The following is a 22,638-nucleotide window of genomic DNA, read 5'->3' as shown; positions in this document are numbered from 1 at the left end:
TTTTTCAGAACAGCAAGTGGATGGGAAAGAACCTTGACAACACAAAACTCATTTACTAATGGACTGGTTTTGGGTTTCTCTTCTCCGGGTCCGCAAATCGCCCTGCCTGAGCCCTCGGCCTATTCAGCGCTCGCGCGGAGCAGCGTCCTCAGGAGGCAGGTGGGCGCCGCCGCCGTCGGAGCACGGGTCCCAAGGGTCCCAAGGGTCGAGGGCACCTGGCGTTTCCCACTAAGTAGAGGAAAAAGATCAGCGTTGTCACTTCAGTCAGGATTGGGGACGTCTCAGCGCTGCCCAGAGCGACGACGCTAATTTATTGGAGAAACACCGGTCCCAAAGCCCTTCTTATCCAAATATCTGTAGGTAGAGCAGAATCCCCGCTGTCCTTCTCGAAGGCAAAGGAATTCCAAGAAAGCGGGCCGGGAGCCTCAAAGCACCTCTCTTCAAGTCAGAAGGGAAACAAGTGGGTCCCAGATAGAAGTTTTTGAACCAAGGCCTTCTGTCAACCCCATCACCAACTGGTGCCTCCGCGTTGACTTTCTTTGTGCGCACCCAGCCGTTACCTGCACAGTAGAGGCACTGGCCAGCAGAAACCTGGCGTTGGGAGCCCCCTTCCAGCCGCGTTACCCTCGGGAGCCACGAAGCTGCGAGAGCAGCAGCTAGGGTTGCTCGTCGCCTTTAAATTTCCGACGCATCTCTGTTTTCTTGTGATTTGCATTGACAGCAAAAGGTTTTAAGTTACTAGAACGAGTCAAACCTTTCCGTGTGCGATTTAAAATGGATCATTTGGTTTATGTGGTTTGTAAATTCATGTCATTTTACCTCTTTTAGTGGTTTTCAGTGAAAGGTTCCATTTTGGGAAACCTTATATATCCGAGCCAATAATTAACATTTATAACAATTGGTTCCCCTAACCAAGGGATCGAAATAGCAGGTAGGCTCGTTGGTACAAAGCGAATAGCACTTTTCCTTTCTAGTCACACGATCTACTGGATTGAATGCTAGGAGAAAGGCTGTCGGGCTGGGCATGGCCTCCAAGGAAGAGTTCCACATCTCATCAACCCAGGTGCCTGCATTTGGCACATCCACTAGGTCGTCTTCCCAGTTGTCATCAACTTCTCAGTACTTCTTAGTTCCTTTTGAAGAGAGATGAAAAGAAGTGGTCAGGAGGTCTGGAGGAAGCTGGGGAAAAGGTGGTAATATTGGTATCTAATTGTCATTTCTCTGCTCCCCATCATTCCCTGCAAATTTATACCTGCTCTTATTTGTCCAAGCTGTACCTCTTTCCTCATACGAAAATTTTAATTATAGAGTACACCCCATACTCAACATACCATTTGTCTTTTAAGAGACTGGTTGTACTTACAGAATCCCTCCCCTACTCCCCCCAACACACACACATTGTAATTCTGTGCACTTGCTCCAGACTTTAGGATATTAGCTGATTTTTAAGAGCTGAATTTAAGTATCTGTTCTGATCCTCCCAGAGCTGCCATGCCAATAAGGAGCATTCCAAACAGAGACATTCCTCCTGGCAGGACATAGCAGTTCCTCAAGACTTCATCTGAAACATCATGAGTACTAAAATAAGACCATGAGGGAAAATTACCAGACACATGGGCTTGGGCTCTGCTTTGCCAGGTTTCCAGTTTAGAAAGTAAGTCATTGGGTGCACCATATACTAGGGGCTCTTTTGAGATAGTATGCACCCATTAAATGCATTTTCAAATAATTCTAAATACAATGAAATATCAGCATCTGTTTTCAAGGTCTAATTGCACAGGATACTGCAGGGTTTCAAAGACGCAAAATGCATTGTTTGGGAGATCAGCAGAGAAGCAGCTTTGTGTCTTACTCAGAGTCTCCCCAGAGACAGCTAGGAGGTGGAAACCTTTTATGATTTTAAAATGCACGTTCCAGGGTGCACTGGACTGGGTGCATCATTTTAAAACCATATAAATAATATAAGGAGAAACCCACACATTGCTTCTCCTCCCACTCCCACTTATGTCTCAATATGTAAATTGTTCGGTGGTGCTGAGCTCTTGCAGATTTAAAGAAGACAAGCAAGTTTAAAGAATCTAGAGTTTGTTCCTCACAGTCACTAAAAGGACACATTTAAGTCAAAAGCATTTTTGAAATGTGCTTAAAATTCTGTTTTGAACTTATCTAATCAGAGTTAACTAGAGCCATAAAGTCACTATCTTTCTATCCTTTGGCTCCCCTTATCTCCTTGCATTGTTCTTATCTCTTGCCAGTCTCAGCTACTGACAATAGATTATCTTTGTTTAGAGATGCTAATTGTTTTCAAAATCTTTTTAATAATTGCTTTGGAACAAGGTGTGCAAATGAGGCTTAAAATAATTACAGTTTTACTAAGCATTCTCTACACAAACACAAAATAACAGATGATGGGACTGAAATTGTAGGACATCTCTCATTCTCTGGCAGTAAAATAGGCCAGCATTGCAATCTACACACACACACACACACACACACACACACACACACACACACACTTCTTTATTTAATCTTCTTGGAGCCACTGTCCTCCTCCCTTTGAGGGCAGTGTCCCTCTCAGAACAGGGCAAGGATTATATTACAACCGGAGGGCTATTGGAGCCGGACACAGTTTTATTTAATTTACACCCCATCCAGCGCCTTTCGTGTGAAGTTCCCAGGGCATTTTTGCTAATAGCAAGTAAAGCTTCTCGGCATTCCTCAGTAGCAGAGGTGGCCTCGGAAAATGCAACTGCTCAGATGTGGAAACTGAGCCCAGAGGCCTGCCGACTTAAAGCATAGAATATTAAGATACCGAATCACAAATGAACCCTCAGCAATTGCTCAGCCACTATGCTCTAAACAGCTCTTTGCGCTGTCCCAAATAGTAGCGGCCTTTTGAGAACATGAGAAGTACTCTGCAGTTGGGAGTATTCAAGTCCTTTGGAGGGCGGTGGGGGCAGGAGGGAAGAGAGGAGAAATTAGGTTTGGCTCCTAGAGCTGAAGCCATTCTTCCAGCGGCTGCAGTCCGGAGCACTGATCTGCTTGCTCTTGTATTATTTATCGCGTTCTCTAAGCTATTCATCAATCCATTACTTATTCATTCCAACATTAAGGTAATTAAATATGAGCTCACCGGGAAAGGGCGAGTCTGCAAGGGACGGGGACAGGGGTACAGAGGAAGAGAAGGGGAATATGAAGGTCTGGAGTCATTGATTTGTGCAGAGATGAGAGCGGCTGCCCTTAGATGACACTGCAGAGGGGGCTCACGTTGCAGGGTCCTGACGTACTCACCCACTCCCACCGCCCCCGGTCCCCGCGAAGCGCCTCTCCCTCTTCCCTCCCCATCTCGCTTCCCACCTCTCGCGGTCCCACTCCTCCCACCACTCCCCACCCGCCCCCGCTCCACAGCTTCGCCCTCCCCGCGCGGGGCGGCGGGGCCTCGCGGCCCGGCCAGGCGGCGAGCAGGCTGGCCAGCCCCGGATAGGCGCCGCCCGCAGCCAATCAGCGCGCCGGGGACACTGCGCGCTTTAAGGCAGCTGCGGGTAGAACAGAAACCAAGTTCCCCGGCAACGAGCAGCATCCACCCGGCGGGAGACCGAAGCCTGAGAGGCCCGAAAAGCTGCGGAGTGAGCCGGCCGCTCCCTGTCCAGTGCGCGCCCTACTCATTTTCTTCTTTGGCCGGTCGTCCCCAAGTCTTGACTTGTCTTTCCGCCTGCATAAAGCCTCGGGAGGGGGTTAGGAGCAGCCGCGCCCCCCCCTCCCAGCGGCTGCCGCCCCCGGCTTTTTCGGCTCTGCTCCCTGCCGCGTGCGCTCCGGCAGTGCGCTTCGGCAGGCCCCAGCCATGTCGATGCTGCCATCGTTCGGCTTCACACAGGAGCAAGTGGCTTGCGTGTGCGAGGTTCTGCAACAAGGTGGGAACCTGGAGCGCCTGGGCAGGTTCCTGTGGTCGCTGCCAGCCTGCGACCACCTGCACAAGAACGAAAGTGTGCTCAAGGCCAAGGCGGTGGTCGCCTTCCACCGCGGCAACTTCCGCGAGCTTTACAAGATCCTGGAGAGCCACCAGTTCTCGCCTCACAACCACCCCAAGCTGCAACAACTGTGGCTGAAGGCGCACTACGTGGAGGCTGAGAAGTTGCGCGGTCGGCCCCTGGGCGCGGTGGGCAAATATCGGGTGCGCCGAAAATTCCCGTTGCCGCGCACTATCTGGGACGGCGAAGAGACCAGCTACTGCTTCAAGGAGAAGTCGCGGGGCGTGTTGCGGGAGTGGTACGCCCATAACCCCTACCCCTCGCCGCGTGAGAAGCGGGAGCTGGCCGAGGCCACCGGCCTCACCACCACCCAGGTCAGCAACTGGTTCAAGAACCGAAGGCAACGAGACCGGGCCGCCGAGGCCAAGGAAAGGTACGGGGTGTGATTCCTGACAATCAGGGGACCCGGGGAAGTCTTCCTTCCTCTCCCTCTCCGCCTCTTCCCGCCCACCCCCCTCCCCGCCCCAGGCACCAGCCACCGCAAAGGTCCCTGCTGCCTGAGCCAGTCCGCGGGGCGGCGCCCGGGCCTCCGCGGCCCTGCGGCGAAAGTTCATGAACTCTGAGATCGCTTGCTCGGGATGGGGGGCTCCTCTGATTTGAGCATCCGCGCGTGGGTTTCCTGGGATGTGAGTGTCGGGAAATGTTGGCGCTAGGTTTGTTTTTCATGCCTCCCAGGCTGGCGGGGGCCAGGAGTGACGGGTCGAGAATGGGTTTCTAGATAAATTAGAAAGGAAGGTGTGATCTTGAGGAAAGGGATTCAGTAGGGAGGGAGGATCTCGAGCCTTTTTCCTCTTGCTCCCCGGAGGAGTGGAGCTGGCTGAAACTTTTGTTCGGTCTCCCCTCCCGCCTCGTCCTGCACTCGCTCTCTCCTTGTAGTCTTTTGGGCCAGAGGTCGCTTCATCCCGCACTAATTGTACAAAAGGAGGAATCTTTCAAAAGAAATCAAGAGTTTGGGGCGAGTTACCGTTGCATGTACTCCCAGGCGCCTCAAGCCCAGAATGGATCGCTCCTCGCTGGCTTCCTCGCCGGTGGCCAGGCGGCGGGCGCAGCAAGTCTGTCCGCTGTCCTCGCCGCTGCCGCCCCAGGCGAGGCAGGGATGCCCAGTTTCATACTTCTCTCGCCCTGGAGCTCAGAGGGCAATCTTTTCTTTATCTGTCTCTGCCTCTGCCCTCCTCGCGCCAGCATCCCGGCCACCTGGCCGGGCTCCAGCCGGGTGTTGTCGCTTCCGACCGAGGCTCGAGGTTCGGAGGAGCGTGGGGGAGGCGGCGGTGGGGAGAGCACTCCGGGGAGCCGAGCAGGTTGCGCGAAACCTGAGCGCCCGGGTCGGCCGGGTTTCTTTTGTTCGCCTCAGAGCCTGGGGGCCGAAGATGTTGCCGCCCTGCTCCCCTCTGGGCGGAAAAGCCAAGTCTGGATAAATTCAACTGAAATAGGCTTTCTGGGAGAGAGAGAGACTGCGACCGGTGGGGAGGGAGTGGGAGAGACCGCAGGCCCGGGAGTGGGGAGGAGGCCGAGCGCTCTTAAGGTAAAAGCGGCGAGAGCCCTAGAGCCCTGGTTTACCAGCACCCAGCGCCCGGACTGACGCCCGGTGCGGCGCGCCGGCTCCCGCAGTTGCGGGGTGGTGGAGTTCCCCCGCCCGGAAAGGGTGCGCTGCTGTGGATGTCCTCAGGGAGTTTGGGAAAGGGCCGCGAGGCAAGGAGGACTGAGCCAGTAACACGGGAACAGGGACAGTACAATTCCAGTTAGACGTTAGTTGCAAAACGGCCGTCCGTCCTTTAAGTCAGGCCCGAGGGCCCACTCCCTGATGAAATCGGAGAGACTGGCTGCGCTCCCTGTGTGTTTACTCAGGTCACTGGGCCGCTCTGGACACCACTTCCCATGACCTGTCCTGTGTCTCTGAAACCACAACCTCCGGGCAGGGGCAGGGGAAAACTTGTCAGTTAATTGTTTCCTCAGATGGGAACAGGACAGTTGACTTGATTCATGCCCAAACATCTGTGCACTGGGCGCTCTTCGTCCCCTGATCATTTTCTTCATCACCGACAACCATTTGTTGGAAGTTGTTCACATTTAGTGACTTCTAAATGCGTGCTTGTTGATAGGTATTTAAAAATAACTGCTTGAACAAAAATTTTAAAGTAATTTTTGTGTTGCACATAAGCTCTGCTGATCTGGCTTTCTAAAATCTGGAAGAGGTAAGGACCCAGCTCCCCTTTAGCTCCCCTTCTCAAGTCTCTGCTGCCTCCTCATTTCCCCAGGGCCCTTGGGGATGAGTGAGAGGGCAGAGATCCTCCATTTGGGTCAATGACTGATTGCTCAATGGCCCTTTCCTACTCCTAGTTCTCCTCCCTCCATCTCACACTTTTTTTAACTTTTTTTTTTTTTTTTTTTTTTTAACCATATGGTGTTGTCCTCTATTTCTTAGGGAGAACACCGAAAACAATAACTCCTCCTCCAACAAGCAGAATCAACTCTCTCCTCTGGAAGGGGGAAAGCCGCTCATGTCCAGCTCAGAAGAAGAATTCTCACCTCCCCAAAGTCCAGACCAGAACTCGGTCCTTCTGCTGCAGGGCAATATGGGCCACGCCAGGAGCTCAAACTATTCCCTCCCGGGTTTAACGGCCTCGCAGCCCACCCACGGCCTGCAAGCCCACCAGCATCAGCTCCAGGACTCCCTGCTGGGCCCCCTCACCTCCAGTCTGGTGGACTTAGGGTCCTAAGAGGGGAGGGAATGGGGCCTCAAGCAGCGACTAGGGACACTTGTAAATAGAAATCAGGAACATTTTTTTGCAGCTTGTTTCTGGGGTTCTTTGCGCATAAAGGAATGGTGAACTTTCATAAATATCTTTTAAAAACTCAAAACCAACCACAGTCTCAAGCTTAGTGCCCTCTTCTCTCCAACTCTTTCCACTTTTGCATCTCCCCTCCCAGATCAGGGAAAAGGAAGAAGAAGAAGAAGACGAAGAAGAAGAAACCCAAACAAACAAAAACATCCAGTCACCCAGTCTTGGTTCTGGGCAATCCAGATTGCTGCTTCAGTAGTCTCTCTTTCTCTCTGTCCCTCTCTTTTTTGTTCAATGAACAGGGCTTACAAATCAACTGGATTTTAATTATTTCCTTTTAATTTATTTATGGTAAAATGTTTTGAGAAGAGGAAAAGGAAATGAAAATGAGAGAGAAGAGAGAGAGAAAGTCAAAATAGTGAAAAGAGCCTCCATCCTGGGAGGAACTTGTTGTGTTCTTAAGGTGAATAGGAAAAATATGATCTTACAATTTTTTTTGATGGGGAAAATTAAGTTTACATTTTTCATATTTAGTGTTAAACAATTTTATGTAGATTAAAATGAAAGAACAGTATTGGGGGAAAAAACAAGTGCCTAAATGTCTTAATGCTCTCTACATAAGGCAGTTAGAAATAGAAGTGACCATTAGTAATACAACTATTTTTGTCAAATTTAGTTGGGGGGGTGGTTGTTGTTTGTTTCCTTGGGTTTTTTTCTATGGCAAACTTTTAAAATGTACCAATGTGAAAAAACACTTTCCTGAATGCCATTACTTCTCATGCCCTCAAAGCTTTCATATTTGTAGCCTACTCCTGTTAAAGGTTTCTCCTGTTCCTAGTTTCTAGCTTGCAAAAATACGTAACAAATCTGGCAACCTGGTATTTGTTACTAAACAGCATGTGTTTTCAGGTTTCTTTTCTATTGTACCTAAACCAGTCTAAATTAAAACTTAGTAGAACACCAGAAGTACTGATTCTGTTTCTGGAAGGTGAGTTGTGTATTGCTGTCACTGGGCCCTTAAAAAAAAAAAAAAAAAAAAGAATAGTTTTTTTTTTTTTGCTTCCTTACTTAATGGTGGTTATGAATTTCAGGGTATGTTGAAGGCCATCTCCTGAACCAGGAGTGGTGACTGAGTTAATTATATGACCGAAGAAGAGTGAATTTAACTTTGGGGTATTTATTTTTTTATTATTTAGATATGCAATTTTGTTTACCACTAGCTCTTCTACACAGAATTCGTATATAGCTCTGTATTATTAACAAGTTCATGACAAGACTGTGAAAGTAAAATAATTTATCTGCTTGGGGGGGAAATGGAACTTTTAGAAGGATAGCAACATTGTGAATTAGTCTGTACCAATAGAAAGCAGACCAGCAGGACAGGAGCTCTTTGCAGTGCTGCCGAATAGTGTCCAGAAAAATCCCAGTAATCATATAGGCTCCATATTATTTTTGCCTGGGGCAAAAATGATGTATCTTTGTATTTAGCTTTTAAAATTAGTGAAACTAATGGCATTATTTATTAAAATTCTACTCAGGATAATGGGATTGGCTTGCTTGTGTTTGTAAAATATTATTCCCCAGAAAAAGTCTATTTATTTTCTAACACAACCGTTTCATAATTTTAATTTTTCTCACCTGTGTCACCATTAATACATTCATGTTTTTCTTACCCTTTCTTATCTTTCCTGTCCTGATCTAGAATGGGGGGTGGTGGTGGTGGTAGATTAAGGCCTTCTTATTATGAGGTGTTCCCCCTTTTTTATGTCAAATGGCTTTGACTGAGTTCAAAGGAGAAAGGTTCACCGTACTTAACTGTAGTCACTTTTACTTATAAAGTCATTTTTTTCCCTCAGTGATGGACAGATGTTCACAGGCCACTCAGAGACCATGATTTGGATTGGGAGCTCAGGGTCCCAATCTCCCTTGTTAGTGTTTTGGATCATTAAGCTGCTGTTTATTTAAGTCACTAGGGTGTTTATTCTCCACGTCTTGGGCCACAGAGAAATGCCACCCTCTGCAGGAGGGGCTCTCACAGGGGATCTCCTCACATTCTTCACATTCACTCCCCAAAACAAACACCCTGCTCAAAGATAGCTTTCAATGACCCTGACGGGCTTCAAAGGACACCGCGGAAATCTCCCTGGAAAATAGGAAGGGCCAATTACTTTAATTTCTTACATGCCCTCTCTTCCTACTCTGATGACTACCCCCCACTCTTCCAGCTCTGTTTAGTATAATTTTAGACTCCTGGAAGTTCTGTCTCCTTTGGCGCCCCAGCCCACTTCCTGCTCCCTTGGTTGGTGAATCTTGGAAAAGTCTGCAGATCTGGCAAGGAGCAGAGCAGGCTGGTCCTGTAAAAGCCCCTGTGATTACTGCTTGTAAACTCATTAAAAGGACAATTTTCTGTCACAGTCATAAACTTTTGTAAAATCCCTGGCATTTGATCCAGAGTGTGCATATTCCAGATGTGTTTAATAAGAAATTGCACAATATGCCTTCCTCACCATCCTTTCTGTCTGGCAAAACCAGGGACAAGCAGGAGGAGGCGAGAAAGCTGGATATCGCTTTGAGTTTTCTTGGCAATCATTTTAGAACGATCATTAGCGGGAACTAACCATGTTTTTTGTGTTTTTTTTTTTTTTTTTTCCTCGAGGAAATCTTCAAGGACCAGCTGTTAAGGGACCTTCTATTTACCTTCTCAGCGTCGCAGTTAACTGAACCAAAAGCCACTTTTCGATTTCTCTTTTACAGGTTTCATAACAAGAGCCAAAAATAATGAAAAAACGGCTTATAAATAGTTTGTAGGGTAAAACCTTACGCAATTTGACCAAGTAAAATGAAAACAAAAATAATACACTAGGGCGATTTTTAAATTTTTGACTTTTAAAATCTGAACACAGGATCGTTCAGGTTCTCACTGCCTGTTCGCCTTGACCTCTTGGCTGAGAACGAAGCTTTCTAAATACTCAAGAGGCCAAGGGGATTGGCCGGCGGTTCCTGAACTTGGCTCAGCAGGTAGGCACTCAAGAGCCCCCAAGCCCCACAAGTGCAGGCAGGGAGAAAGGCGCCGCTGGGGCTGAGCGCCGCCGATCTTGAACTATTCTCCAGGCAAGGACAGCTTGGTCTTGACCGCGAGATGAAGAGGAAGCTTCCAGGAAGATGCAGCGGCATCGGCGCTTATGGGCAAACCCTGAGTTTGCTAAGCAGGGACCCTTGTCCCGCCGCTCTCCCCCGCACCCCGAGGGCCAGTCCAGCACCTGGCACTGACCGCGCGCGGGGCGGCCCTTCCCCTGCTCCGCCGCCGCGGCGGCGGCAGCTGCAGCGGTGGCTACGACTAAAGGGGACTTCACGCCTACTGCCTCCCCGGCCTGGAGGTATTTGGTGCAAGTCTGCGAGCAGAACTCCAGGTTGGGGAGCCAGAGGCTTCGGTTCCGCGTGTCTCCGACTGCAGAAAACCGGGGGAGCTTCTCCTGCTACCCACAGTCTCCGGAGGCTGCTCTTGTCACTCCGCTCTCCCAAGGTGCGGGGATTCTGGGACCCGCTGCTCTCCGCCCGCCGCCGCTGTCGCGGAGCCGCTTCACAGCTTCACAGAGAATTGCGCGCTTCCCGGGAGCCGCATCACAGCGCAGTTCCAGTCGCAGGGCCGGGTGGCTCAGCCCGCAGAGCCGCTGAGAGCAGAGGCTGCCAGGCTGGCCTCGAAGATCCAGAGCGTGGAGGCTGTGGCCTGAGCTTCTCGGGACAACCCAGCTACCGTGGCCTTGGGCACCCCGGAGCCACCTCCCAAGGCCAAGTCAGGTCTCGCTCTTTGAGTCAAGGACTTAGTTCCGGGCGAGCACATGAGCCGTGCCGACGCACGACCGCGGGGTTGGATCCAGCCCTGTGGCGGCGGAATGAAGGGTCCCGGCCACCCCCGGCAGCAGGTGGGAGCGCTCCCCGGTTCACAGACGCTGCGCTTTGAGCCCAGGGCAGCCGGCTCAGGCCCCAGAGCCTGGTCGGGAGGCGGCCTAGGCCCCGCCGCCCTTCTCGCTTCAGGTATGGCCCGTTTCCTTTGCTTCCTGCGGCCCGGGCCTTGGTTCTCGAACCTGGGCTCCTCACCCGTGCATTCGGCGAAGGGTTACCCGCTAGAGAGGGCTCCCTTTCCCCTGCTTATCTTTGGAAGGTCAACAGCCAAGGACGTCGGCCCTGGTTTCTAGAGTCTTGGGCAGTGCCGGAGAGTGGGGGCGGGGGCGGGGGGTGCAGCTTCCTCGGCCGGGCCTGTTCGGGCGTTTTCCCCCGGCCGGTGTCCCTGGGGCGAGCGGCAGCCTCCTCCCCTCGCACTGCCCTGGGGCCCAGCAGGAAGGAGCCGGCCAAGGCCCGCAGCGCGCTTCGAGCTGGGCTGTCGCGGCGCACGCTCTGCCCTTCTTTGGTGGGGTCAGTGGCATTGACAGGAACAGGTGTGTCAGGGTTAAGGTGAGGAGAGTCGCTGGTGACCCAAGTGCTTTTTCTGCAGTATTTTTCCTTTTTCTGAGCTTTTCCCAGGAGTATAAAACTAACAACTAATCCATATTACCTTCTCTAGCCGCCCGAAGCCAGCGGAACTAGTGTGCCCACTTCGCTCCCAGGGGCCGTTCACACCAAGGGTGCCCCAGGTATGCTCCGCGACCTTAGGTGGAAACTTGTGAGCCCACTCAGGGTCATAGTGACGACCCCTCCCCCTCCCCCCATTGAATCCAATAGCTCCACCAGGAAGATTCTTTAAAGATTTGGGTAAGTCAGCCAGGACCGAAAAGCCAAAATTGTGGGCAAATTGTTGGCTCAACGTCTACCGTGAAAAAGTGCTGCCCTGGAAAGTCTGCATTTTCTCTAGTGTTTTAAACCGAGTATACACACAAAACTTCGTTCCAACTGATGAAATGGGAAACCTGTTCTCCCACTGAGGATGGCAATCAGTATTTTAAGCGCTGTGGTCCTTTCAGACAGCGAGGAACAACACTGCAGTAGCATTTAAAAACAAAGAGAAAGAGACTGCTTGAGGCGCGAGGACGCCAGTCTCTTCCTCCTCTGAGCTTTGGCTTCTCTCCTTTTAACTTGTTAATGGACAGCTGAGACCCCATTTCGCAGCAGGTAGAGCAAATCCCCCATAAGGTTTGTTCTCCAATTTAGCTTTCCTACCCGGGAGTCTTTCCCCACTCTACCGCCCCTTTTTTGAGAAAGTGCTCACTGTTTTCCCTTTCCATAACATTAAAATGTTCTTAAAATCACATTCTTCCCCCAACCCGCCCCCCCCAAACAGGAAAATGCAGAAGGAAAAACTAACAAAAACCGAAAACTAAAAACCCAACCCAAGCAATCTTATCTTTGAAAGGGAAAAGAGTTAACTTCAGATTTAACACTCACTTAAGCACCTGAGGCTACCTAATTGTAATTAAAATACTATTAGGTGATATTGGCTGCTCTGCCTTTCTCACTGTCATTAGTAGTTGTCATTAAAAAGACAGATAAGTAGAAAGATAGATTCTGGCCCTGTATTACTATAATAAAGAGGCAAGGAAATGTATACCAGCTCCCTCCATCTGGTCTCCTGTCCTTCCCACCCTCCCTAGCTTAGAAAATAAATCTTTTATGGAACTGACATAGATAGGCAGGTCCAAATAGAAGCATTGATAGATTAACACAAGGCAAATTTAATTTGCTATATTATTTATTTTAATATAGGATTTAAAGTTGATTATAACTTTTTAAATGCCATGGCTTATTTATAATAGATACATAGGTTTTTTTTGGGGGGGGGGTTCAGAATCCGAGTTGATATGTATTTGGCATCTTAAAGGAAAAAAACAGTCCTAGACTACATGTTTTTACCGATACCAGCTGTTAAACTGTCATAAGAGTCTTCAAAAAAAAAAAAAAACTGTGAAATATTCTTTAACCTTTCATAGAGATGGTCAGTTGGCATCCCTGATACAAAATCTGCAGCATGCAACTAGCAAGCCTGTAAAACCAACTTTCTAGATGTTTTTTAACTTTATATTAAATATTTTTACAAACTCAGATACTCTCTTCTCTGCCCCCACCACTACCCACAAGACATGGCTTTGGCTGCTTTGCAGCACTTCAGTTCTAATTTGACTTGCCAGTTATCCAAATGATCTAAATACCAGGGAAAGGCAATGGGACTGTGAAACAAACAAACAAACAAACAAAAAATCAAAACCACATAGCTGTGACATCTTTAGTTGCCTCTCAAACAGATATTTAAACTATAAGCATTAGTGTATAGTAATGTTCCCTTAAGTTTTGCAGCTTTTTGTTTGTGTGGTAGTGGTGGGGGCTGGTGTGGTTGGTGGAAGAGAGCAGCAGCTTTCAGAGTTTCTACAGAAAATGCACATTTTGAGAGTGAGGTGGCATAGTCTGCAACACCTTTCAAAAGGAAATTTAACCTCTAAGTCAAGGCAGTGGTTACAAGGAAGAAGCATTAGCTCTGTATCTAAGATGCCATTAGTATTAAAGTAGGTAACAAGCTTAAAGAAAATTAAGCTAGATAGGTCAATGTGTCTTAGTATCTATGAAGTGAAAAGAACATTTAAACAATTGAAGCCTTGTCTGTCTTCAGATATGTGTGGTGAATATTTTCTATGCACTGCTGATGCTATATAAACATAGCATGCTTCCTCCTAAAGTCAAATTCTTGATTTTAATTGAAGAATAATACTGCTCAAGGCTCTACCTCTGAGTACAAATAGCTAATCTAAGAAAATCAGTTCTGGGAATCTGGAACCAATGGCTGTTTTCAAAATAAACAGACAAAATCTTTATAAAGAATGCCAGGAGGATTATTTTTACATACAGTATATCTCCTGATTTCTCACAAAAAAACTCTCATAGAAAAACTGAAAAGCAGAATTACAATGCAGTCCCCTTACCATATTTCTATTTTTGAAAATCAGTCTGATTTAAGACTCCCAAGCTGTCCTGGTTAAATTTTCCAACATTAATATATCTTAGAAGCAAATCCGTATGCATTTCCTCTTTCAATTTTAAAAAAATTTCCTAGGGAGGAAAAGAGATATAGAAAAATAAAAGGGCAAAATAAAAAATAAATGCACATTTAAAATTTGTATTATTGTATTTAATGAGTAGCAGGTAAATGGTAAAACAGCAGTAATATGCTAACTTTTCTGCTTTTGTTCAACTAAGGCAATTGAGTTAGGAATGAAATGAGTGAGGGAAATTTTGAAAGCATTTGTGTTTTCTAATACAGAGACCAATGAAGAAGCTCCACTTCCCTTAAGTGACTTAAGGGAAGAATCTAGGGGAGGGGAAACACCTATTTACAGAAATACATTTGAAAGTTATGTTAGGGGAGACATTTTCCTTTTGTTAGGATCAAGCCCACTGCATTGACATCCAGTCAGGAAGGAGATGTTGAAATTTATCTAAGTTCTGAGATCACACTCCTTTAAGTAGATAGAACCAAGTGACCCAAAGAAGTCTCATTTTTTCCCTGGTTCCATATGTTTCAAATCCTACTAAAATGGGAACCCCACAAACTAAGAAATTGCAAGGTGGAGTTGACATAAAGATGTTCCCTCCAAATGTTATTTGGGTCATTTGGTATGAATGTGTGTGGTGGGTTTTCTGAAAATGTTTTTGTTGTTGTTGTTGTTGTTCCCTCTGGGGGACAAGAAAGAGTTAATTTGTTTTCTGACAGTTTTCACACTGTGGGCAGGTCTGCCAGAAAGGAGAGGAAACAGAGAACAGCCCTATGATTAATTCTACCTGTTTTTCCCATGAGCGATCACCTGCTCCGGGGGTCATGAATAGCAGGTAGCTCTCCCTCTCCAGGGCTCTGAGAGCTTCGTTTGTTTGGTGACAGCTGAGTGACAAGGCTTGAAACCCGAGCCCATAGCCTGGCCTGATGGGGGGATAAAAACCCTGGATGTTCCCTCAAACATTTCAGGAAATGAAAGTTGTAACGCGATCCCTCCTGCGCCCACATCTCTCCCAGCAAACACAAAAGCTCAAAGGAGCCTTCTCGGATTGAATTCGGCCTGGAGTTGATGGAGGGAAAGCGGAGCCTGGCGCGGGGTGGGGGGAGAAGAAGGCAGCGGGTCGGGGCGGCGGCTGGCAGGCTTTCTGAGCTGAGGAAGGAGAAGAGAGCAGAGCAGGGAGCGAGCTGGGTGCGAGAGGCCCCAGAGGAGAGCGAGCAGGGAGCAAGGGCCGCTGCCTCCCCCACCGTTACACGGATCTTTAGTGTCAGACTGGAGTGGGCAGGAAAACCCGCGGCTCAGGCTCGGAGACCCCGGCGGGTAGCGCGGTCTCTGTACCAGGCCCCGTCTTTGAGGCCACGCTGGCCTGGGTGAGCTCTGGGACCCCGCGCCAGCTCTTGGGGCGAGGGGGTCCCTTCCGACCCTCCAGGGGCCGGCGGAGGGCGAGCCGCTGCGACCCAGAGTCCGGGCTGGCCGTCACGCGGGCCTCACTCAGCGCCCTCGCGCTCGGCCGCCCCCATCTGTCAGCAGCATCCCTCTGCCTCCGGCCTCGCCCGCTTGGCAGGGGAAGCTCCCCGTTGGCTGCTGGGAGGTGGCGTGGGGTGGGGGTGGTGGGAGCGGGAGGAGCTGAGAAGTTGTGTCCTACTCTCTTGTCAATCACTGCGCCCGGTACCCTGGCAGGCTCCCGGTTGGTAGGAGGAAGAAAACCCAGGCCCCTCAAGGCGAGTTTTTCGCCTTAACCCCGACAGCTGCGACAGCTTTGTTCTCTTACAGAATTTCCTTTTTTCTCTCCCTCCATGAATTCAGAAATCCTTCCCAGACACCATTGGCAGTCCTCATATCTCGCCCCAGCCTTCATGGGGACTAGGGACGTAATTTTCTTTTTTAAACGTAGACCCATGTTCAGAGAGAACTGATGTGGGAGGCAGAATAATACATTGTCAACTGATCCATCACTTGCACACACTTTGCAACTTGTGTGACTTTGGGCAAGTTACCTAACTTCACTGAGCCTCATTAGAGAAAATGGGAACTATGATACTTATACTGCAGGGGTACCATGAAGCTTAAATGAGCCGAGGTATTAAATGTAAAGTGCTTGGCACAAAAGACACATAATGAATAGTAGCTGTAATTATAACATGCTTGAAACTTCCTTAGACTTTCTCAAAGCCACCTGGGAAAATTCCCATCATGCTAGAGTTGCCAGTGAGGGCAGATTATGGCTATAATCTCCTTTTGTCTGAAACACTGAAAGAAGCACAGGTTATGCTAATAGAGACCTAAGGCATGACTAGCCTCTGAGGGTAGCCAAAGCTGAATTTTTTTTTTTTTTTTTTTGTCTTTTTGCCATTTCTTGGGCTGCTCCCAAGGCATATGGAGATTCCCAGGCTAGGGGTCGAATCGGAGCTGTAGCTGCTGGCCTATGCCAGAGGCACAGCAACACGGGATCCGAGCCACCTCTGCAACCTACACCACTGCTCATGGCAACGCTGGATTCTTAACCCACTGAGCAAGGCCAGGGATCAAACCCGCAACCTCATGGTTCCTAGTCGGATTCGTTAACTACTGCGCCACAACGGGAACTCCCAAAGCTGAATCTTAAATCTGAGGCTCTGAGTCTAGAATCTAGAAGTTTAACCTCAGTAATTTGATTCTGGAATGACGTTTAAGTCTATAATACTTGGAGTTTGTCATCTCTATTGTTCTTCATGATTTGAACACTTATGTAGATGCCATCACATACGGTAGAGTTCTATTGATGAAAAATAAAACCCACTTAAATGTTCCTGAAAATGACAGATTACTTAGAAGGGAACTAAAGCATTCAGCTGTGTAGAGAATTTAAGGCCCCACCTAAATGTGTCAACATAAGTGTAGAATAAGAAAGTACTTTGAAAATTTAATGCCTTGCTGCTGTTAACACAGTGCTGGATATAATAGCACCTGATAAATATTTTTTTGAGTAAATGAATAGGCTGCTGAAATGATGGAGAGTCTTTAGATAGAATGTAATTCCCAGAGTTAGAATTTTGCAGGACCCTCTTGGGTACATTTCTTCTCTTGTGACAATCTCTAATGATCACCAGGGATGTTCATTTTGACATGTTGCACAGCCTTCTCTGATTTCAAGGATTTTCTCATTCAGCCATTATTGAAAGCAAAATGCATAGCTAAAATTTGCATGGGTAAAGAGAGACAGAGACAGAGAGAATGTGAAGGAGAACTTCTGGGATTATACTGGGACTTTTTCCCCCACACTGACTCAGTGGTGGAACCACAGGCCAGAGAACTACTGGTAGGAGGAGCAACCCTAGAGAAGGTAAATATAAAACCTAGAGAGTAGATGGAACATGCATGCGGTAGAGGTCTTTAAGGATGGATCTTCTAGCACTGCAATCCCTTCACAATGATTTTGTTGTCATTATTGGAAGAAGTGTTTAGTATTTAGTTCTTTAACTTGACATTTTCCTCTGGTATCTTCATTTTCTCAAAAGTATCTTAGCCAACTGAATACTGTACATATTTAAGTTTTTAATTTAGGGGAGTTGACCAATTTGCGGTCAATCACCATAAATGTTCAGGATAAGTTCAACACTTTTTTTTGTTTTTTAATTTTTTACACTGAGAGGTTCTTTGAGGTAGAGGGAATAGATACATGTTTAAAAATTTATCAAAAAGGTACATATACTCTGCCTTATGCCTGCAGAATGGTGCTTGTCCACACAAATATCTATTTTTTTGAAAATACGTATTCTAATATTATTTTTATTTACAAAGTAAAGATTTGAATGTAAGCAGTACACAGAAATGGACAAAAAAAGTGGGAGTTCAAACCCATCGTTTTTTTTTTTTTTTTGTCTTTTTGCTATTTCTTTGGGCCGCTCCCAAAGAATGGAGGTTCCCAGGCTAGGGGTCCAATAGGAGCTGTAGCTACCAGCCTACGCCAGAGCCACAGCAACGCGGGATCCGAGCCACATCTGTGGCCTACACCACAGCTCACGGCAACACCGGATCGTTAACCCGCTTAGCAAGGGTAGGGATTGAACCCGCAACCTCATGGTTCCTAGTCGGATTCATTAACCACTGTGCCACGACGGGAACTCCCAAACCCATCATTTTTAAGGGTATATCCTATAATCAGAGAAATATTTGTGAGGAACTATGACTATATTGCCGCTAAATCATTTGCATATTGTGAAATGATTCACACAGTGTCAGGGCCAGAATTATGCTTTCTGCCACTGCTTTTAACATGACTGAAATAAAGAAATATGTAGTGTTTTTCTTTCTAAATTGTTCCAGCATCCACATGTTTAGAAACACAAAAATATGTCCATGTGCTCACTCAAAAAATTAAAGAGAAATAAGAAAGAGCATTTTATGCTGAGGAATAAGTTAATTCAAATTAGATTAAACTTTGCAGAGGGTACTTCAAGGAGGTTTGGGTTGATTCCAAGCTTTAGCATATCATTCAAGAAATGAAAGGCCTCAGGGTATTCTAAAAGGCATGTCCGCTTTAAATCAGCTTCAGTTCATTTCAAATAAAAAAATATATGACCGAACTTGAAGGCTGGGTAAAGAGAGGTGTCTTATTTCTACTCTGTAGATGTATCATAGTGAAATAAAATATGTGTGGAAATCCAAGCCCCTCAGTGTTAGAATTTCTCTAAAGGATTTATATGTAAGTGCTGAGGCAGTAGTTCCTGTTCAATTACTTAAACTTTAGGAAGCTGAAAGACTTATTTGTCAATATGCTGAGAAGTATATTAACTCTCTACTGGAAATTAGTTATAGGTAAAATGAATTAGCCCTCATGGAATGCTCAGAAGATAACACACTAAATGTTTTCAGTATATTTCATGATGCATGATATTTATGATTTTAGTTACAGGTCAGTCTTAGATAGCTAACTGATCTTTCTACTGTTGAAAGCATCTTTTTCCCTTTTGATTAATGCCAAAAAAAAGGGAAAAATAAGCCAATTTCTTATAAAATTTAAAGTTTTCAGTTAGCTGAGCTAAACAAAGAATGAAATACAAGCTTTATTTTTGGAAGTTCAAATTTTTAGAAAATTTACTGTAAAAACATGCACATGACAAATGCTATAATTTATTACCACCCCTTCCCCTTTTAAAACTAGATCATGTATGACTTTGGGATGATAAAGACTTGAATCTGAATAATTACCTAAGGTAGATGGATAAAATATATAAGACAAAAGTACCAACTTTTGCGAAGATATGAATAAAATAAACAGTACACTTTTTTTTTTTCAGTCTTTTTAGGGCTGCACCTGTGGCATATGGTGGTTCCCAGGCTAGGGGTCACATTGGAGCTGTAGCTGCTGGTCTGCACCACAGCTGCAGCAATGCGGGATCCAAGCCATGTCTGTGACTTGTACCACAGCTCACGGCAATGCCGGATCTTTAACCTACTGGGCAAGGGCAGAGATTGAGCCTGCATCCTCATGAATATTAGTGGGGTTTGTTAACCACTGAGCCACTATGGGAACTCCCGAAGAGTACACTTCTCATGAACAACACAGATGATTAAACAAGATCTGTTTTTCTCTGCTACTGCTCTCCGCCACACTCCCCTTGTGAAGTATACCAAAGAAAGTATGGCAATGAGGATTGGGAGAGTCAAATACTGCTTGCCAGTGAGTGTGCTATGGATTCTATTACCTGCAGGAATGGAGGCAAAATACCCATAAAATAGCTTTTCAGATTCATTTTGTCTCATACTACGTTGTGAAATTCATTGGTTTGGTACAGTACACCCATTGGCTCTCAAGAATTAAACAGAGTTGGGGTGGGCCAACCCTTGTGCGGAAGGACATGCAGGTCGTACCAGAGGTTTTGGGGTTTGTGGTTTCCTATGGGAAGTTCTTTTGGTGATTTCATTCCCTCCTGGGTAGAGTAGGTAAGAGGCAGAGTGTCCAGAGCCTGATCTACAGCTCCTTGGTTCATAGGCCAGTCTATAATGTGAAGACTAATTTCACAATTATTTATAATTCCTTCAATGGCTCTCTTTGAGGGTACTAGCTAGTTAAAAACTGAAATTATATCTTTCATACATTAAGAGAAGAAAGGTCTAACATGCTATATTTCTTAGCTGAGAAATGAAACCTCAAGTCCTGATCATGTAATTCACCTTAATATGCTTTAGTTCTCTTGGAATTGGTATCAACAATCCTCGTATCCTGGCTGAAATTCAGGTTTAAGACCTTCCTATGCTTGTTTATGTTCCAGCCATAACTGTAAGTGATATTTATTTATTCTTCACTTCCTGTTCTAGACTTCAGTGTGATATTTTTTTTGTGAGTGACTGTTAAGCTGATGGCCAAGGAAGATTTTCTGTTCAGACATATTTTAATTGAATTGTAATATCTACAAATGATTTTTATGGGAGAAAAATATTAAAATTTCTAAATTTTTGATGAATTACTGAGATTATGATACTGATGACTATGTATACAGAATCTATTTGGGATTGCAAATTGGTAACTTTTTTTAGTAAAAAAAATCATTTCCTGGAGTTCCTGTCGTGGCACAGTGGTTAACGAATCCGACTAGGAACCATGAGGTTGCGGGTTCAGTCCCTGCCCTTGCTCAGTGGGTTAACAACCCGGCGTTGCCGTGAGCTGTGGTGTAGGTTGCAGACGCGGCTCGGATCCCGCGTTGCTGTGGCTCTGGTGTAGGCCGGAGACCCCGATTGGACCCCTAGCCTGGGAACCTCCATATGCCTCGGGAGCGGCCCAAGAAATGGCAATAAGCCAAAAAAAAAAAAAAAAAAAGAACTTTCTCTACCTTGAGAATTTGGCAATAGTTAGAAAACTACCTTTGAGAAGGGCCTTCCTCTCCTGATAGTATGATTTAAAGTGGCTGTGTCAGAAAGAATCTGCCAGTGGCCACTAGCTAATTCATAGAATTGAGGTCACATTTATTTTAAAGAGTTGACCAGTTAAATATAAAGAAAGCTCTCCTTTCTAACAATGAGCAGAGAATTATGGTTAAAAATGTTCTTAATGAGCAATCCTCAAAATGGTTCTTGGGTCAAATGTAGCACGAACTGTGGGGATTTGGCTTTGGACTCTAGATGTAACCGCATATGGGATAGTCTTATCTCCCTGCCTGATCTCTTCTGATAAGATTGTGCTGGTGAAAACTGAAAACTGTTTGGGTAGCTGAAAGACTGCCCTCAAGAGAGACTGTGCCTGAGACATGGGAAGCATGATCACGCAGAGAAGCATCGTGGTACCATTACATAAGTTATAAGAGAGGTTTGGATTGGTTTCATTGAGTTGCATAAAATATATAATATCATTCAAGTTTGGGGGGATAAATATTTATTCTCTCTCTCTCTCTATATATATATATATATATTTGGGTTTTTTGTTTTGTTTTGTTTTTTTGCTTTTTAGGGCCACACCTATGGCATATGGAAGTTCCCAGGCTGGGAATCGAATCAGAGCTGAAGCTGCCAGCTGTAGCCACAGCAACTTGGGATCTGAGCTGAGTCTCTGACCTACACCACAGCTCATGGTAATGCAGGATCCCTGACCCACTGAGAGAGGCCAGGGATCGAACCTGAATCCCCATGGATACTAGTTGGATTTGTTTATGCTTCAACACAATGGGAATTCCTCAGTTTTGTAAAAAAGGATCTTTGTCTTTAGAATGTGACTCCTGACCTTTGCTAGGCATAGTTTTCATTTAAAAAAAAAAACCCAAAACAAAAAACAAACAAAAATGCTGCCAGAGCACCCCAGGAAAGTGTTAACCATAGTAAATACTCGTAAGGTAATGAGAAGAAGATTTTTATCTCACTAGATTTGGTGAACTCACTGGTGTTTAACTGTGTATTAAACCAGGAAAAACAAATCTAATATAAACAGTGATATCCTTTTGGAACAAGTACAGTGGTATTGGCTAATGAGTGTAAGCATGCGTATGAGCTTTGGTTACACTTTTGAAACCAGATTCTTCTAAGTGCCTAAGGCTGTGCCTATGTAAAACTAGCACCACAATTCCATAAAAAAACAACCACCACCCCAAACCCAGTGAAACTGGTCATTTGGCAACACAGAGTGTATTCTACTTGTTGGACTGAATGCTCTGATTTTCTAAATAGTTTGTAAATTTAAAATTAGGCAGGCAGTTTCATCACTCTCTTACTCTACTCCTTAGTAAACTATAGGTCTTTTAAGGTACAATGATGCTTGTAGGCTGCCATGATTCCATTTCTATATTTTTATACTTACAGTTTTCTTTCTATATTTTAAGTCAGAACCACATTTTAAAGATCTGCCAAGGAGTATGTCAGTAGCCTGCAAACCTTACTGTACTCAATGAGTTGGCAAAGTCAATTTATTAAGAGTATAACTTGTACACAATAAATAATTGCCTTTATTGCATTTGTCTAATCTATTGTTTGTCATCTTGTGAGAGATCAAGGTGACAAAATAAAAATTTGAGGTTCTAGATTACTCATGAGAACAGGCTGTTACTGAATAATTGTTTTTAAGGCTCTTGGCAAAAGTGTTTAAAGCTTTATTGTCACCTTAGATGTCCATTCAAAACACCTCAATATTTATCTTTTAAAAAAGAATTTCTGGCATTTTTTCTAGAAACAGTAATTATGCTCTCAATAAAGCCCTTCTAGTCTTACTCAGCTTGGGTTCAGCACATTAATTAAACATCAAAGGGCCTAGGACTGGGGCTAAAATCCCAATAATATCTCATGAATTCTCAAATTTCCACCCTTCAGATGGGATCACCATGCAGTGATTTGAGGACCTTGTCTTGGTCAATTTCTGAAGATGGCATGATAGTTCCTTTTTGTTTCTTCCCGTCA

General features: G+C 45.8%; 3 protein-coding genes across 6 annotated transcripts in view; 2 read left to right on the top strand and 1 right to left on the bottom strand.

Annotated features, from left to right (window-relative positions):
- Window positions 1-932: 932 nt before the first annotated feature.
- LOC106509125 (uncharacterized) lies at window positions 933-3,656 on the bottom strand. The gene is made up of 2 exons (XM_084982831.1): window positions 3,134-3,656; window positions 933-1,133 (listed from the first exon to the last, which is right to left on the bottom strand). Exons 1-2 carry the CDS (start codon window positions 3,578-3,580, stop codon window positions 1,086-1,088), a joined length of 495 nt encoding a protein of 164 aa, XP_084838957.1. The 5' UTR covers window positions 3,581-3,656; the 3' UTR covers window positions 933-1,085.
- SIX1 (SIX homeobox 1) lies at window positions 3,546-7,771 on the top strand. The gene is given in 2 exon segments (NM_001199718.1): window positions 3,546-4,401; window positions 6,451-7,771. Coding segments are annotated over 2 exon segments (855 nt in total). The 5' UTR covers window positions 3,546-3,841; the 3' UTR covers window positions 6,746-7,771.
- Window positions 7,772-10,431: 2,660 nt separating this feature from the next.
- The window catches only part of C1H14orf39 (chromosome 1 C14orf39 homolog), a 259,890-nt gene continuing 247,683 nt past the window's right edge, over window positions 10,432-22,638 (top strand). For 3 of the 4 annotated variants that reach the window (XM_084982555.1, XM_084982634.1, XM_084982646.1), the window contains exon 1: window positions 10,432-10,843. The gene's annotated coding sequence lies outside the window, so the exon portion shown is untranslated. The remainder of the gene's footprint in view (window positions 10,844-22,638) is intronic. The other variant, XM_084982535.1, reaches the window with a different exon arrangement.

The sequence above is a fragment of the Sus scrofa genome, chromosome 1 (genome assembly GCF_054392235.1).
Source record: "Sus scrofa isolate SSC_HxYL_T2T_F1_AM1 chromosome 1, Sscrofa_HxYL_maternal_Yorkshire_Landrace_v2.0, whole genome shotgun sequence".
Taxonomy (NCBI): domain Eukaryota; kingdom Metazoa; phylum Chordata; class Mammalia; order Artiodactyla; family Suidae; genus Sus; species Sus scrofa.
The sequence above is the reverse complement of the archived record's forward strand: the minus strand, read 5'-3'. Positions and strand labels throughout refer to the sequence as shown.